At 36.7% G+C, this 16365-nt stretch overlaps 1 protein-coding gene across 2 annotated transcripts; it reads left to right on the top strand.

The window, feature by feature from the left end:
- The first annotated feature begins 23 nt into the window (after positions 1-23).
- ABCE1 (ATP binding cassette subfamily E member 1) lies at positions 24-15900 on the top strand. Of its 2 annotated transcripts, none has more exons than XM_071808025.1 (18): positions 24-99; positions 5128-5292; positions 5610-5695; positions 6182-6279; positions 6670-6787; positions 8762-8899; positions 9047-9116; positions 9865-9961; positions 10899-10988; positions 11522-11643; positions 12296-12517; positions 12995-13054; positions 13139-13197; positions 13320-13430; positions 13526-13668; positions 13770-13892; positions 15028-15139; positions 15372-15900. In XM_071808025.1, exons 2-18 carry the CDS (start codon positions 5190-5192, stop codon positions 15417-15419), a joined length of 1800 nt encoding a protein of 599 aa, XP_071664126.1. In that variant the 5' UTR covers positions 24-99; positions 5128-5189; the 3' UTR covers positions 15420-15900. The 2 variants fall into 2 exon arrangements, with proteins under 2 accessions (XP_071664126.1, XP_065692150.1); XM_065836078.2 differs by lacking the exon at positions 24-99 and adding an exon at positions 146-298.
- The last annotated feature ends 465 nt before the right edge of the window (positions 15901-16365 follow it).

The following is a 16365-nucleotide window of genomic DNA, read 5'->3' as shown; positions in this document are numbered from 1 at the left end:
CGCGCCGTGCCTCGCCTCGCCCCGCCCCGCCCCGCCCCGCCCCGCGCCAGGCGGTGCCGCTCTCTCTCCCTCTCTCCGCACGGGCACGTGTTCTCTATGGTGAGCTTTCCTTCCTTCCTTCCTTCCTTCCCCTCCGCTCTATGGTGCGTGCCCAGGCCCCTCCCTGCGGGGGCGGCGGCCATCTTGGCCGGGTGGCGGCAGGAGCACGTTGCGCGCCGGCCCACGGGAGCGGGGACGCCGTTTCCCGCTGTGGCCCGGCCGGGGAGCGGGGGCGCCTCGCTCTCTCCCCCACCTCCCGGTAAGCGGCCTCTGACAGGGCGGGTGGGGGGACGCTGGCGTTCTCGTACGGGGGTAGAGAAGGGGCTCCCCCTCCCCCTGCCGGGAGCCGCCGCCGGCTTCCCGGCCTTCTCCTGGTACTCGGCCCCACGCACCCCGGGAGAGGCGCCGACCGACCGACCGCTCCTCACCGCGGCGCGGGCCCCAGTGCCGTGTCCCTGGGCCGGGGGAGTGGGCGGTGGTTTCCTCCTGTGGAAGCAGAAACCTGATCTGCTAGAGGCAAAAAGCCATGCTTTGCCTTATTTTGAGGAAAGTTGATATCCGTATGTGTGGTGAGGAGATCGAGACTTCTTGCAGGTTTGATGAGGTGATAGGGTAAGGCTGGTTTTTACAAATTATGTTTAAAAAAATAAACCAAACCACCTGGGCAAGGCTTTTCTCTCGAACCACAGTAGTGTCTTCCCTCCAGAATGCACGTAGATATTTCACCTGCAGGTTTCTGTGGCTGTTTTCAAATTCTAATTTAAGTCTCTCTGCTATGGTTTCCCAAACTCCAGTCCTAAGCGAGTGGTCTTGAAATGCTTCTATAATCTTCATCTCTAATTCATGGGTTGATTATCATGCTTTTCACTTTGTGTTAAAAGGGAATATTAAAGATTGAGTGATAATTAATGTTCAGCACCAGTTAAACACACCCGCTCGTTATGCTGCGTCAGTATGTTTGACCATATGCTTTTCATGTTAACATTGCATTTATTTTCATATTCATGTTGTACTTTATGAGTAATATAATGAGTTAAATACAGTATTGAGATTTGGGACCTGTTTAAACTTCTTCTTGTAGCTCGTCGTAGTTTACAAAAGAAATGCCGAAACCTTAGGCATAAATCACTTCTTAATTTTTAGTAAATTTTGTTTGTACTTGTAGCATTTACTATTATTTCTGCTTTGACACCTATAAACATAGTGATCTCCCATATGCAGGTTGAAAATACACTCTTTGTCTTTAAGTTTTCTTTGGGTGTTCTAGTTTGTCACATTCTTATTATGGCGTGACTGTATGTAGTCCACTAGCAATGGATTGAGAGAGAATTCTTGAGGTTAAGTATTTTCAGGGAAAAGCACAAATTCTTCTCATGCTCACTTCTTTCCACAGCCTTTATCTTTGAGGTCTGATGGAGTGTATTTTAATAAAATGTTAACTGGTTTTCTGTGAAGTAACTATGACTCAATTCTGAACACAGATCTCTATTGTCTCTGGTTATGTTTCAGTCTTCATTTACATTTTTTTAATGTTTTTGTGTTTAAGTCTGAATAATTCAACACAACTGCACATCCTTCTTGCTCATAGTTGACTTGACTTAGTAAACTCTAATATAACTTTAATACCTGTGAAAGAAATAAATACTGGTATTTCTTAATGCAAGTACATTACATTTGTTCTGCAGACTGTGCATTACTTTTACCTTTTGTGACAGGTAGCAGGGTCTGCTTACATGCCTTTTTAAAAAATTATTATTTTTTCTGTTGTGTCAGAGATGGCAGCAGCTATGTCAGATCGCCTAAGAATGCTGACTTAAAATTCTTGTGATAACATCTTTTGTGTCTTATTTTTAGAGATGTTTCTGTTAAGTATCATAATCAGGCTTAATGGACAGCTTTCGGCTTCAATAAATTATACTGTCAGAGGTTTTAAAACTTCTACCTGTGTCATCAGTCCATCATTCTGGAAAGATTTTCAGTTGTCACTCCATCAGAATTCACTAATTCAAAATAATGCTTTACTCTGTAGTTAGCAACAAAGTAATATCTTCACAGTGATCTTTGTTCTGTTCTTCTTGACTTGGAAAGCAGAAATACAGGCATGAACTTTAATGCTTCTGAATACCAGTTCCTCTTGCCCTTAAACTGCTGACTGTTCCTAACCATTACTGGTGTGCTGTATGCATGTATGTGCCTATGCATGTTGGATGTGTTCTGTGTTTTGAGAGTCCTGCTGTCTGCACCTGAAAACCAGACAGTCCTATTTGGTATCTTAAATTCCACTGAAGTAACTACATATAAATATGTAGCTTGAGTTCAGTCTGTTTTTGGACAGTGTTGTTTAATTTACTCCAAACTGTCAGTTACAAGTAGAAATTTACTGTTGTTATTATTGTTTTGTGGACAATAATCATCATGGGCATCAGGACAGTTCTGGAAATGTTACAAAAGTCACAAATATGTTTTCTGAATATGGTTTAAGACCAGTGCAGAGTTTTGGATGAATTGACAATTCTGTCATGTAAATGGGAGCAGGCGGGTACAGGTGTATGTCTCTATGCCAGTTCATAGATTCTATTCCCCACCCGCCAAAGATTTTATAAATGCTTGGCATACTTACTTCTGTGGCCCCTTCAAAAATTCTTCACCATAGATGGGCTTTTTCCCATGTAAGTTAGAAGAAAAAGAAAATCTTAGGCTGTTTTATTACTTACCAACCAAGGTCTGATTCAGCAATGAGTAACAGTGTAAACAGTAGTGTAATTATCCCACCAAGACTGGGCAGAAAGCTTGATGAGGTAGGTGGCAAAAGCTAATTGTTTCAAGACATATTTGACTGCAAACTGCAGGACTTTTGTGAAAAGTGCTGGGATATATTCCCAAAAATGTGTATTTCAAACAGTGACAAAATCCACTATCTTCCTCCTAGAAAATTACATTGACTCAAACATCCGTACAGTTTTTAAGAATACGACTTTTAGTTTCTTGTTTTCTTATCTAAGTAGAATGTATCAAAGTGAGCATTGCAAGCGGATTATTCCATATCTTTTGGTTTGGCCTGTGGATGTCATTGCAATGTTCAGCCCTACTTTGTCAATCTGGTCTGATACAGAACTGTAAAATCGGGGTTTTTTAAAAAAACAATATTCAATCATTTATTTGAAAACATTTACTATGTTATTAGGATGTTTTGATTTAGGGAAAATTAAAATATTAAATCAAAAATGAATTATTAAAAGTAGAAACTGCCACAATATGGTCATCAGCATGACTAATAATTTCATTCATTTGTATCTGATAAAGAATATCATTAGACATTAATTTTGAAAACACTCTGGAAATTGAAAAGAGGAGTACAACCACCACTTTTAAAAGAAACCACTTGAAGTATACCTAACTATGGTAATAATGGATTTAAAGATTCCATGGTGTCTTAATTTCTGACCTTTGCTCCCTGTTAGATGCCAGTCTCTTGTTTTCTTTCACATTACAATAGTATCTGTAGGATTCTTTCCAACTAAAGTTCACAGGTGGGTTTAGGGAAGGATAGAGTTTAGTGTGGAAAATGTGCCATCCTCTTAATTTATTTTTGCTTCATTCAGGAGGTTAAAATCATAACCTTTCTTTGTATTGTAGCCATGTGTAGTGAGCAGTCTCTAAACCACTGCAGGATACTTTAGTTTGATGGGGCAAAGGCGAACTGAACACCCATCAGAAGATACTTTCTTTAGCAAGAAATGTTGGAATCCTTTCCTTGGAAGGGATTTCTCATGCAGACTGTGTGGAAACCTGAAGTGTTTCAAGGCTCCTTCTCAGTCATGCCCTTGAACTGCTGATACATATTGCATTAAATTGAAATGATTTTGCATTGGTATCATCTGTATTGCTGCCATAACCTTATTTAATGGTGTTAAACTGGGAATGCTTTGTACTTAATTTATGGTCTTTCTTTAGACCTTAAAAAAATCTGGTTTTCATCTTTAATGTCTTGTAAACTTCCAAGACACTCATAATTTTTGGATTGGTAGCACATGGAGAGAGTTGGCCTTGGGTTTGTGTTGCTCAAAGAAGGTAATCATTATTTTTATTCTCAGTACTATTTGTGAATATGGTAAAGGAGGTAGAAATGCACTTTAAAATACATTCCACCTTTATTTATCTATCAAGACTTAAATTTAAAAATCCTTGTCTTTCCATCCCCTCAGCTGCAATTGATGACATCTTAAATTCCCAGTACAGTGCACTCCTTGTCATTGTGAACTACTGTCTAAGCAAGAGAGGAGATAGTCATGTGGAGGAATACAAGTTATGATTTAACTTCAAGTGCCTTTATTTGTGATTTCAGGAATATTTGTCTAGTACTCCAAGAGCTTTCTCTTCTAAAAATAAAGTAATTTTATAAAGAATTGTGCCTATTTTTATTGCAATATATTATAGTCATTATTACCATATTAGGGAATGCAGAATGTAAGTGTAGTTAATCCACTAATCTACTGGAGTTAATATACTAATGAAACTCAGTAAAATCAAACATCATCACATATGTTTGTTCACGCTGTCTGAATTACTTTTCTGTATGCAACTGGTTTGAAAACGGGTTTAAATTTTACAGTATTTTGATTACTTAATATAGAATATTGGCATACAGTTTGCAAAACGATTATTATAATCAGATTGTTTGAGTAATTGTAGTCACAATTTGATTTTACTAGACACTGTACCTTGAACAAGATTAAACAAGGCAGCCTGTGAAACTGAAATTTGCGGCAGTATGGATTCTTCTGTTCTTACTATAACACACTTTTCTGAGAGACAAATAAATTCTCAGATACAATCACAGTTGTATTTTTACAGTGGAGAAATAGTAATGGAAGGCTGATGTTAAAGATTTGTACGCTTATTTAGACATCAGTACTCTTAGTACTAGTGTCTGAGTCTTTGCTGTGTTTGCTGTTTAAAGGAGGAAAATATAAAACCATTTTGCTTTTTACATCTCTGAACTCTGCTAGTAATATTTTCAGATATGTGCATTCTTCTCTGTGCTGTGTAATTATATTCTCTTTATGTTTTGTTTTGGTTTTTTTTAAGATCTGGAAGACTCCCACTACTCCTCATAATTGCTATATGTGTATAACCCTAAATTGTGCATTATGGCAGACAAATTAACAAGAATTGCTATTGTCAACCATGACAAGTGTAAGCCAAAGAAATGCCGTCAAGAATGCAAGAAGAGTTGTCCTGTGGTTCGAATGGGTAAGAGATAAGATTTAACGAAGTATTTAAGCAATTGGAGAAGTTTTAAGTAATGTTCTACTAGAAGGAACTAGTGTTTTATAACTGCTACTTTTTTGTTTATCATTTGTGTTTCATTTCCTAAAGCCTCCAGAAGTTGAGTATTGCTGAAAGCTTGAACAATTCTTACTAATAAAACTGCTTTTCAGGTCTTTGAGTGATCTGAAGCTTCAGTGAACGTTAATTAGTTACATGTTCCTCTGTGGAATTTAGTAGTAATGGCAAGAATTCTGATTGATCGTAAGCTTACTTGAGTTAATCTTCCTCTTTTTCACCAGGAAAACTTTGCATAGAAGTCACATCGCAGAGCAAAATAGCATGGATCTCAGAAACACTCTGTATTGGTTGTGGGATTTGCATCAAGGTAAAAGATAGGCTTCTTTATTTAAATTTCCTCCTTATGCTATTATATTTAGTAAGGTATATTGTAACTTCTCTGAATAATCAGACCTTGTGAGCTGTTATTGTTTATATAAGTGAAGTACTGTGTCTGTTTACTGAGCTGTATGGGTTGTAGCTTTTTGTTTATGCTTTGGGTTTTGCTTGGTTTTATTTGTTTGTGGCTACAGACACATAGCAGTAGAAAGATATTTTTGTAAAAGAGCTAGAGAATTTATGCAGTGTATTTATTTGTATTGTAAACTGACAGTCTAAATTGCTAACTATTTAATTTGATAAATATGGTATAGAACTTCTTTGGAAAGTTGACTGTGTAAAATGAAAGTGAAGTAATTTTTTTTTCTAAGTTCTTTTAAAAATATCTAATTGCTTGGTTGCATTACAGAACATAACATTTTGTTAGTAAATTGTTTGTGTGCACTAGTAATTTATGAATTTATTTCATTTACAGAAATGTCCTTTTGGAGCCTTGTCAATTGTTAACTTACCTAGCAACCTGGAGAAAGAAACAACGCATAGATACTGTGCCAATGCCTTCAAACTTCACAGGTATTTTATTTTCCAAGTCAATGTAAAAGTGACAAAAATTTCAAGTTTTTCATAGTTTAAATGTAGTGCACATTAAGGTCTTCTTGGTTCTTACCTCAATAGCTTCATTTTTGAATGTGAATTACTTTTTTTCTTATTAAAAAATCATTATAATGAATTAAAATTGTAGTGGTTATTTTACAGAGCTGTTCAAAGAACAGATTGCACTTAAATCTTATGATCTTCTATTTTTAAGGAATATCAATTTAATTTGAATTATACATTGGCAGGTTAACAGAGTAGATTGAAATAATCGGAAAGTCTGAAAATGGGTTGTAACGTTTACGTTACCAGCAAATGTTCGTGTCTGATGGCATTAATATAATCCAAAGTTATGTATGTCGTGTACAGGTTGCCTATCCCTCGTCCAGGTGAAGTGCTGGGATTGGTTGGCACCAATGGTATTGGAAAATCAACTGCCTTGAAAATTCTAGCAGGAAAACAGAAGCCAAATCTTGGAAAATATGATGTATGTATGAGCAATAAAACAGAGTTGGTATTATAGATAGCTGCAGTTTTATTTTTTCACTGAATTTTCATATCTGTGCACGCAGTAGAATTTACAAGGACATTGGCACTTTCCTTATTGCCAGCCTGTGACCTACTCCACATAAAAACAGTAGTAGAAGGATGTTGTTAACAACGGATTTTTTGCAAATTCTGTGTATCTTTTGGGAGAGATAATGATAATAATTATAATTGTTACTCGCTAAAGATGAATATCAGAAGTATGTTTCTGTATTTAAGTCATACTAAAGGCTTGGGGTTTTTTTTATACTCGTATTTTAAAATGTCCGCTTTTTCTTTCCCCCCTGCACAATTTACCTGTTCCCCACCAAGGGATGTAGGTGGCTCAAGTTTTGGAGTTTCTTCTGAGTTCAGCATTGGTTTTATCTGAATAGCTCATGTCTGTGAGCGCTTACCATGCATCCTTGTGATCTCTTTGGTTTTTTTATCTTTGGTTCTTCTGAATATGATCTCATATAAAATATCTTGTTATTATAAGTTGTTGTTGAAGATATTTCCCACTGTACACTTTAATACTGAGCTCTGTAAATCCTTAGTTTCCTTATATTGCTAGATACTTATAAATTTTGATAGTATTTTTTGAGAACCAGACACAGAACAACTTGTAATCATCTCCTGGTCCTCATGGGAAATCATGACCTATTTTCCTCTATATTTGCACTCAGTCAAATTGTGCAGCCAGCAAGCAAAATAATTTACAGGGGTTTGTTTATCTACCACTACTCCAAGGAGTGAATATTATTAGAGAAAAGGCACAAGTAATAACTGCCGTGACTCATCAGACAGTATTTCAGTTATCACCTCACCTTCAAATCATGTGGTGACACTTGAATTCTGATGCTGGCTTTAGTCATTCAGGAAGGATTGTAGGGGCAAGTGCGTTCAAACTTTTTTCTTTTTTTTTTTTTTTAATTCGAAAGCAACATTTTAATAAATTATTCATTTCATGGCTGCCACCTAAAACTGCAAAGAAATAATAATTTCCCAGCTGCATTTTCCATTCTTTTTCAAGTTTGCTTTATGTTATCTTGTGGACTTCTTATTTCAGGTGATAGTATTGCAGAAATAGCAAAACTTTTGACTTTGAGTGTGTACTTAATTGAATTACCATGCTTCCAAAATGAGACTTTCCTGTGAAGAGCCAAATCATTATGACCACAGAAACATGTGGCATGGATTGAATCTTCCATGTTGCTTCTGCTCTGAAACTTAGCAGGCATTTCCTCTGTGTATTTGCTTGGTTTGGAAATACGGCTGTGTCGCTCTGTTTCCGCGTTGTTTTCCATCAAAATAATTAATTTGGCACCGTTCATAATATGCTGCATAAAACAAAATTGTACAAGTTGGGACTTTTTCCTGGGTGATTTCTCTGAACAATTCCTTTTTTTTTTTCGGGGCGGAGGGGGGGTGTCGGCATTTTTCCCATGTCTTCTGTTTCCTTGGAAATGTTTGCTAGAAGCAGAGAGAATGGCCAAACTTTTTTGTATCTTTTGTGAAAGTTGATATTTTGAGTCCAAGCTTCTCTCTTTGCTTGGATTGGCTGGGTCAGACAGCTTATAAGTGCAGTTAACTAATCCGCACTAGCATTTTCCCCATTAAGCAGTTTCATTCGTAGCTTCTTCATTGTCTGATGATGGTTTTGGATGTCCAAAGTGCAAATTTAAAATGCTTTTTCTTGAAAGGGCTGATGACAGTGCACCTGGAAAAAAAAACATAGTACAAACTTCTGTCCTCCACTTTGCAATTCTATAAATTTGGGGATTTTTAAATGAAAACTTTGCAGGGGCAACATAAGAGTTTGGTAACTGGCTTTTACTCAGGCTATTTTTTGTATTGATTAGACTTTTAAATTTAGACATTTTTTACAGTGATTTTAGAATGGTATAAGTAAACATAGGGTTTAATTTTGTTGCAGGATCCACCTGACTGGCAAGAAATTTTGACTTATTTCCGAGGATCTGAATTACAAAATTATTTTACCAAGATCCTGGAAGATGACCTGAAAGCTATCATTAAACCTCAGTATGTGGACCAAATCCCTAAAGCTGCAAAGGTAAGAAACTTAATTAACTAATAGAAAGCTGGGAGCTTCTCCTTTAATACCTCTTTTGTATTTAAAGATAATTCAGTGTCAAAAATCCACTACTGTTTGAAATATTTAATGTTGAAATAATGTTGTGGGGTTTTATCTGTCATGCAGGGAACAGTGGGATCGATTCTGGATAGGAAGGATGAAACTAAGACACAAACTGTTGTGTGTCAGCAGCTTGGTAAGTAATTTTGTGAAGTCAATCTTTAAGGCATTTGAGAAATTCATATTTACTGAAAAAGTTACTACTAAAGTAATAGTAGATATAAATTATACCAATTAAAACATAGTAAAAGAAAAGTTAAGATGCTTTCATTTGAAGTGTAGGGCTTGCTGTAAGCATATCTAGACCAATGCAAGTACTATTTCCTAGCAGCAAAGGCAAACTAATTGATACATGCTAATTAGCATAATCTAACACAATTTCTGTTTCATGGTAGAAAGTGTTTATTTTTAAATCTGACAAAATTCTCATTACCGTCTCCTGCCCTTGCTTGCTTACAGCTCTGGCAATATCTTAGCATCCTCTCTTGTGAGAACCATTTCATTTGGGGGACTTGATTTTCCTGAAAATCAGAACTCTTCAGCCAGGTCTACCAAGAAACACTTTTTAAACTGGCATAGTTTCTTTTTAGGGCCAGAAATCTTTACCCAGTATATGGTGGAAAAACAAGTAGAAGTGTAATCCTTCTGCATGATAAGAAGCAGCCATACAAATTAATCAGCTGATGGTGCAGAAAAGCCGTAACTTGCTGTGACTTACAAGTGGCGTGATGTTGCTTCTATACAAACTGAATATTTATTTTATTTCTTTCCATGTTTTCCTCTGTGCAGGATGCCTGCTGCGATTATACGTGTTTCTGTAGGTAATAAAAATATGGATTGTTGTGTTGGCTATGACATATCTATAACTAACCTCTTATTTGCAGACTTAACACATCTGAAAGAAAGAAACGTTGAGGACCTTTCCGGAGGAGAACTTCAGAGATTTGCGTGTGCTGTTGTTTGCATTCAGAAGGCTGACATGTATGTTTAATTCTGATACACATTGCTTCTAATAATCTGTCTCAAAGCATGGTCTCCTAATTTACATTTATTGTTAGAAATAATACTTGTATTTGAACAAAAGGATTTTTTAAAAATGGCTTTACCAACTCAGCAGCTGAGATACAACGTTCTTCCATATGTAATCTCTGGGGTTATTATACTTAAAGTCATGTGACTGGAAATGGCTCATTTCAGAGGCTGGTGTTAAATTTCAGCATTACAACTTCCTAACCTTTCCTAATCCCACATATATATATATATTCCTGTTTGACAGCGTACCTCTCTCAGCCTCTCTGAATAAGAAATGGATGGTTCTTTTCCCACTTTGGGGAACTTGTGTCCCTCTTCTCCTGTCTTGCAACCAGGAAATTACCATCCAGTCTATGCTGTTTCCTGAGTCCTTGGGACCAAGAAAGCAAGATCAGAAGTGATGGGTTTTGGTTTTGTTTTGCTTTGATTTTTTTGTTGGTTGTTTGTTTTGGTTTGGTTTTGTTTTGCTTTTTTTAGTTTAGTTTTGTTTGGTTTTGGTTGGCTTGTGGGGTTTTTTGTGTTTGTTTTGCTGGTTTGTTTTTCTCTTCCAGAAGATGTCCTTCGAGTCTCTTAAAGTATTTTTGCACTTTTCAGTTCATGTTAAATTTAAGCTGAATCAGAACTGAGTGCATGGGATTCCTAACTGATGCTGATTTCTTGTAACATTTGATAACTTTGTCAGAGGTTTTGGTATAATAATACTTGACTGGAATGATTTAACAATTTCATCAGAGATTCAAGGTGTGTGTCAGTACACTTTTTTTTGTCTCAATATAAATGATGATAATTTTGATTTCTGTGTATTTAGTGGTTTAAGTGTTATTATTAGGTTTGAATGTGCGGGAAGTTTGTATTCACTAAGACTTCATTCTTCTTTTGGGGCCAGCTTCATGTTTGATGAACCATCTAGCTACCTGGACGTCAAGCAGCGCTTGAAGGCTGCCATTACTATTCGATCCCTAATCAACCCTGACAGGTAAATATAAACTTCAAATGTTTTGCTGGACTGTAGTAACAGGTGACTGTTTACAGAGAAAAAACAACAAACAAAAAAACCCCAAACAATCCAGTCCATCTTTAGAAGTGCTAACTTATCAGTATGGTACACTAATAGATGTTTAAAATATTTTAAGTCAGTAATATTCTATTCCTTTGTGTTTTGGAAACTTATTTCCCGTAGTTTCTATACTATATTGGGGCAAATTTTGTAATCAGGATTTTTCCTTAAAATGTGCCAAGTATTTTCACTTTCAGCTATCAATATCCTTCTGCTTACTGTATATAAAGGTGCTGCCAGTTTACACTGAAAATGAACTTCCAACTTGCAATTCACAATGTCTCTTTTTTAGACAGTTAAACAAAATGCTTATTGGAGATTTGAACTCTGTCCTTAGAAACCATATGAAATGAAAACCATGTTGAATGCTTTTGTTTATGCAAGACTATAGTAAGAAAGAAAAAATGGTTTGTGCTGAAGCATAAAAGCATCTCCCTGGCTCTATTTTTCAGGTACATTATTGTTGTAGAGCATGATCTAAGTGTATTAGACTATCTCTCCGACTTTATCTGCTGCCTGTATGGTGTGCCAAGTGCTTATGGTGTTGTTACTATGCCTTTCAGCGTAAGAGAAGGTAATTCTTGCTGTATTTCTCTTTTTAAACATACAAAAAAAATTCTATGGAAGAAAAAAAGGTACCAAAATGCTAGTTGTCTGTTATGTGAACATGTCTTCTTCCTATTGTAATTCAATAACTAAAAAAAATAGTGTTTTATTTTCTTCAGAATTTTCATTTTACATGATCCTGAAATTTATAACTCAACTCAAAAGTCTTAACTGTAAAATGCCCTTTGTCTCTTGCTAGGGACATGGTTTTGATACTTGGAGGTGTTTTGTAGCCAGTGGAGTTGCACAAAAGACTCCTATAAATAGTAGAGAAAGGGCAAGAGACAGTTTGCACAGTACAGAGGTAGGTCGTGTTCAGCTGAATTGACCACACCGATAGCACTGAGACTCAGTAATAAATGTTTTTATGAAAATGGGTCCAACAGCCGTAGTTTCTCTAAACCCTACCCACATTACTAATTTTTCAGAAAGAGCTTTTATAGCCTTCAGTTTGCATAATTTCCACACTTAGAAATACGTTTTTCTGCCTCTTTTAACGTGGCATTTGAAATCTAATGTTCTCCTTATCTGACTGGAATTTACAGCCAAAAATTAAAATCTGTCTTGTCTTGCTTTGTTGTAGACCTTTTTTTAATGATCTTTTATTCCTCCTTTCGTAGGCATAAACATTTTTTTGGATGGCTACGTTCCAACAGAAAATCTAAGGTTTCGAGATGCATCTCTGGTATTTAAAGTGGCTGAGACAGCTAATGAAGAGGAGGTTAAAAAGATGTGTATGTACAAATATCCAGGAATGAAGAAAAAGATGGGAGAATTTGAACTATCCATAGTAGCTGGAGAGTTCACTGATTCTGAAATTATGGTGATGTTAGGTGAAAATGGTAAGTGGAGTCCTTGTTAGGAACTGCTTCTACAGCCCTAAATATGCTCCTAAAGGCCTTTTCCAGTCTTGAGAGCCAGGCTTCAAAATTACTGGGTTTGGGTCAGGTTGAAGTGCCTGTTTCCTAGTGAAGGTGTCGCACTATGAGCTTGCTCTCTAAATGGTGGGAACTTGAGGTTTCTGAATGTTAATGATGTCATCAGTTTGTCTGTTACCCCATTTTAAGAACTTAGATTGGCAGGATGATGACTGACCCAGTGAGCTTAGCCACAAGTCAAGACTCTGGCAGCTTTAAATGTCTCTTCCATTCAAAAAAGTGAATAATAGCGAGTGCGGCTTGTTAAAGTGAATATAGGAATTCTCAAAGCAGTCTAATTTTAAAGTGTATACTTCATTGAGTCTTTGCTTTGTATGAGTGACTTAATTACTAGAAGTCTAAGTTATTAAAAAGTCTTAAATAGCTTGCATTTTATTTTAGGAACTGGCAAAACTACATTTATCCGAATGCTTGCAGGAAGACTTACACCTGATGAAGGAGGTAGTGCTTAATACCTTAGTTGCAATCTATTTTGCAGATACTGGAAAGGCTCTTGTTTTGATTATAAATTATGTATCTTTATAGGTGAGGTCCCAGTTCTAAATGTCAGCTACAAACCACAGAAGATCAGTCCTAAATCTACAGTACGTTTAAGCTTTATTTATCAAGTATTGCATTTGCTACAAAAAGCTCTAATTCTATTTCTTTTTGGATTTTTTTGTGGTGTGGCACATGAAACTGAGCGGCAACATTTTTCTTGTAATAGGGAAGTGTCCGCCAGCTACTGCACGAGAAGATCAGAGATGCCTATACACACCCCCAGTTTGTAACTGACGTAATGAAACCTCTTCAGATAGAAAACATCATTGACCAGGAGGTATAAATTGCCTGAGACATCATCCTAACTTTTCTTCTTTAATCCTCTACCCGTACCTGAACTAAATATGGCCTTATTACCCCTTGCCCTAATAGGTTCAAACGCTGTCCGGTGGCGAGTTGCAGCGTGTTGCACTAGCTCTTTGTCTCGGTAAACCTGCAGATGTCTACCTAATTGACGAACCTTCAGCGTATTTGGACTCTGAACAGCGTCTAATGGCTGCTAGAGTCATTAAACGGTAAAGTTGACATGATGGGAAAAAGGCCTGAAATTATCAGTAGCTTTACAATCAGTTTATATTCAGCTCTCTTTTTTTTGTTATTTCCATTTCTGTTTCAGTTTCATTCTCCATGCTAAAAAAACAGCTTTTGTGGTAGAACATGATTTTATCATGGCTACATATCTTGCTGATCGTGTGATTGTTTTTGATGGTATTCCTTCCAAGAACACACTTGCGAACAGGTAAGAGACTTGATTGAATTACTAAGAAAGATAAGAGGACAAAGTAGAAATAAATTGTTTATCAGAAGCATCAGCAAAAATAAGGAGGTGAAGCATTCTTGCCTATGGAAATATAAGCTGCAGTTAAAGTAATCCAAGAGTGTCCTGAAGGGTTCTGTCTTGTGTTATGGAGTGAGGAAAAGAAATTGGGGTTGACCCACACGTAGAGGCTGCCTGGACAGGGCTGGGGCATAGTTGGAAAAACATAACCAAGCTCTCAAAAAGCACACCAGCTCCTGCCTCAAACTGGCCTTGAGCAACTGCTCACCAATTAAATTACAGTTGGAGGAGAACAAATTAAGTGACATTGATTTTTGAGGAATAAAAAATGGAGCAACTGTAAACTAACTGCACTTATGAAAATAGCTTTCAGCTGTATTAAGAGCAAGCAGTGTACTATGAGTACATGTCTGCCGATGTTGTAAACTGCAGGTCTTGACAGCAACACACAGCATACACCATGATTTTTACTCTTTCAAAGCTGTCCCTTTTGATGTGTGTACTTTGTCCCCGAAAATCACTTTGTGTAAATTACAGAGGCTGAGGAGTAGCCTTGTTTAGAAACCAGGCTTTTAGAATAGTGTAATCAGCAAGTGCCTAACCTGAGCCAGATGAAGTAAACACACTAGCCTAGCCGTGCCTTGACAACACAGTGCTAGCCTGGTTTTGACAGCATTCCTTTTAAGAACATACCTGTTTGCATTAAAAAAATCATTATCACATAATCATATTTCTTAGCATCAGTATACATTATGATTTTTCTTATATATCTTGGCTAATGGTGCAGTTCTGTTTTTTTTTCTTTTAATGTAAATAACTAAGCGTGCCAGCACACACAAATGTGTAGATACAAAGTAAAAAGAGAATGTAAAGGTAGCAGGCTGAAGACTTGTAGTGCCATGCTGAGATACAACCTAGAGTAGTAGTTCTTGTTTGAGAGGCTGACTGAAAATGTAGCAAAACCTGGTGTGTCAAACACATCTCCCATACGTGGTACCAGACCCGAATGAGCACAGGATGGAGATCAAAGCTGTCCATTATCTGCATCATATAGAATTTCTGAAAATTTACCTTGAACGTTCTTCTCTCTTAACAGTCCGCAGACACTTTTAGCTGGAATGAATAAGTTTTTATCTCAACTTGAAATCACTTTTAGAAGAGATCCCAACAATTACAGACCAAGAATAAACAAACTCAATTCAATCAAGGTAAGAGAGAAGCACCTTTACAGTATTGAAGCCATGAGTGTTTACTATAAACCCAAGTTTTAAAATAATGAATAGAATGAAGACTACGCTAGTAGTTTTGCTGTGCTGGAAAACAGCACATGAAACAAGTAGTAAGAGTAGAAACTAGTTAAATGTCTCTTAATTCAGCTATGTTTGAGTCTGCCAAAGACTACTTCAAGTAACATGGACCGTGTTTTTTTCTCTTCCCAAGGATGTGGAACAAAAGAAGAGTGGAAACTACTTTTTCTTGGATGACTAAATATTGAATCTGAGCATCTTTTGTAACTGGCATATAAACACATATTGGAATCTAAACATTTGTGGATGAGAAGGCTCAATCAGGTTTTAGAACACTTCATCTTCTGGGAGCTTAAACTCTTGCTGTGTGTAACATCTGAGACCGGTAGCAGTGTAAATCCTAGCCTGAGTAAAACTGCCACTTTCTATAATTTTGGTAACACAGCCCTGTTTTCAGTGTAATAATTTGAAAATAGACCACCTTGAAATTGTGCAAATGAGTCTCCAGATTTTTCAAAATGTAAAGGCAGTTTTCAATTCAATATATTCTACTCATGTATCAAGTACTGACTGAACTTCCTTATTTTAAAAACCATTGAAGCTATTTTCTGTGTAAGAGGGAGGCTCACCAAGAATGTCGAGCTACAGAAGCCACTCGTATTTTAAAAAGGCTGAATCTCTCTGGCTGAGGGTTTCATAAATAAATGTCCTCTTAACTTACAGCTCCTCTGTGACACAGTGCAAAAATTCTTGAATTATGAATTCAAAAGTGTGCATATTTATATGATGTCATACCATAGAAAGGAACACACAGAGATGGAGTACAAACTACACTAAAAATATAAAGGAAGAGATCTACACCTTTTTTAGTCATGTATCCCTGTGCATTTTCTCAGACCTAGTAAGAGGAGAATAATTGGATAAATAAAATCTTAAATACTAAAATCCTTTCACTCTTCTGTAACTTAAGGTTGCATCACAAAGAAAGCTTAATGGCTGTGTTTTCTAGTTGCTTGTTCTACAAACTCTACCATATACTATAGGTAGTAGGTTCTTGAGTAATAAAGCCATGTTTCACACAGTACTGACACCTTGTTAGCAAAACTCTCCTCCTGTGCTCAAGCTACACCAAGCTGAAGAAAACATTGACTTAAAAGCTTGTACCAAAGCGATAGTCTAGATACAGC

This window comes from Patagioenas fasciata, chromosome 4 (assembly GCF_037038585.1).
Source record: "Patagioenas fasciata isolate bPatFas1 chromosome 4, bPatFas1.hap1, whole genome shotgun sequence".
NCBI lineage: Eukaryota > Metazoa > Chordata > Aves > Columbiformes > Columbidae > Patagioenas > Patagioenas fasciata.
This window is presented reverse-complemented; position numbering and strand designations above follow the sequence as displayed.

What these genes read in the sequence shown, in the direction of transcription:
- ABCE1 (XM_071808025.1), top strand. Translation starts at nt 5,190, where the DNA reads ATGGCAGACAAATTAACAAGAATTGCTATTGTCAACCATGACAAGTGT. An exon ending in GTTGTGGGATTTGCATCAAG is followed by an intron (nt 5,696 to 6,181) that starts GTAAAAGATAGG and finishes TTTCATTTACAG; the next exon opens with AAATGTCCTTTTGGAGCCTT. An exon ending in AAATCCCTAAAGCTGCAAAG is followed by an intron (nt 8,900 to 9,046) that starts GTAAGAAACTTA and finishes TCTGTCATGCAG; the next exon opens with GGAACAGTGGGATCGATTCT.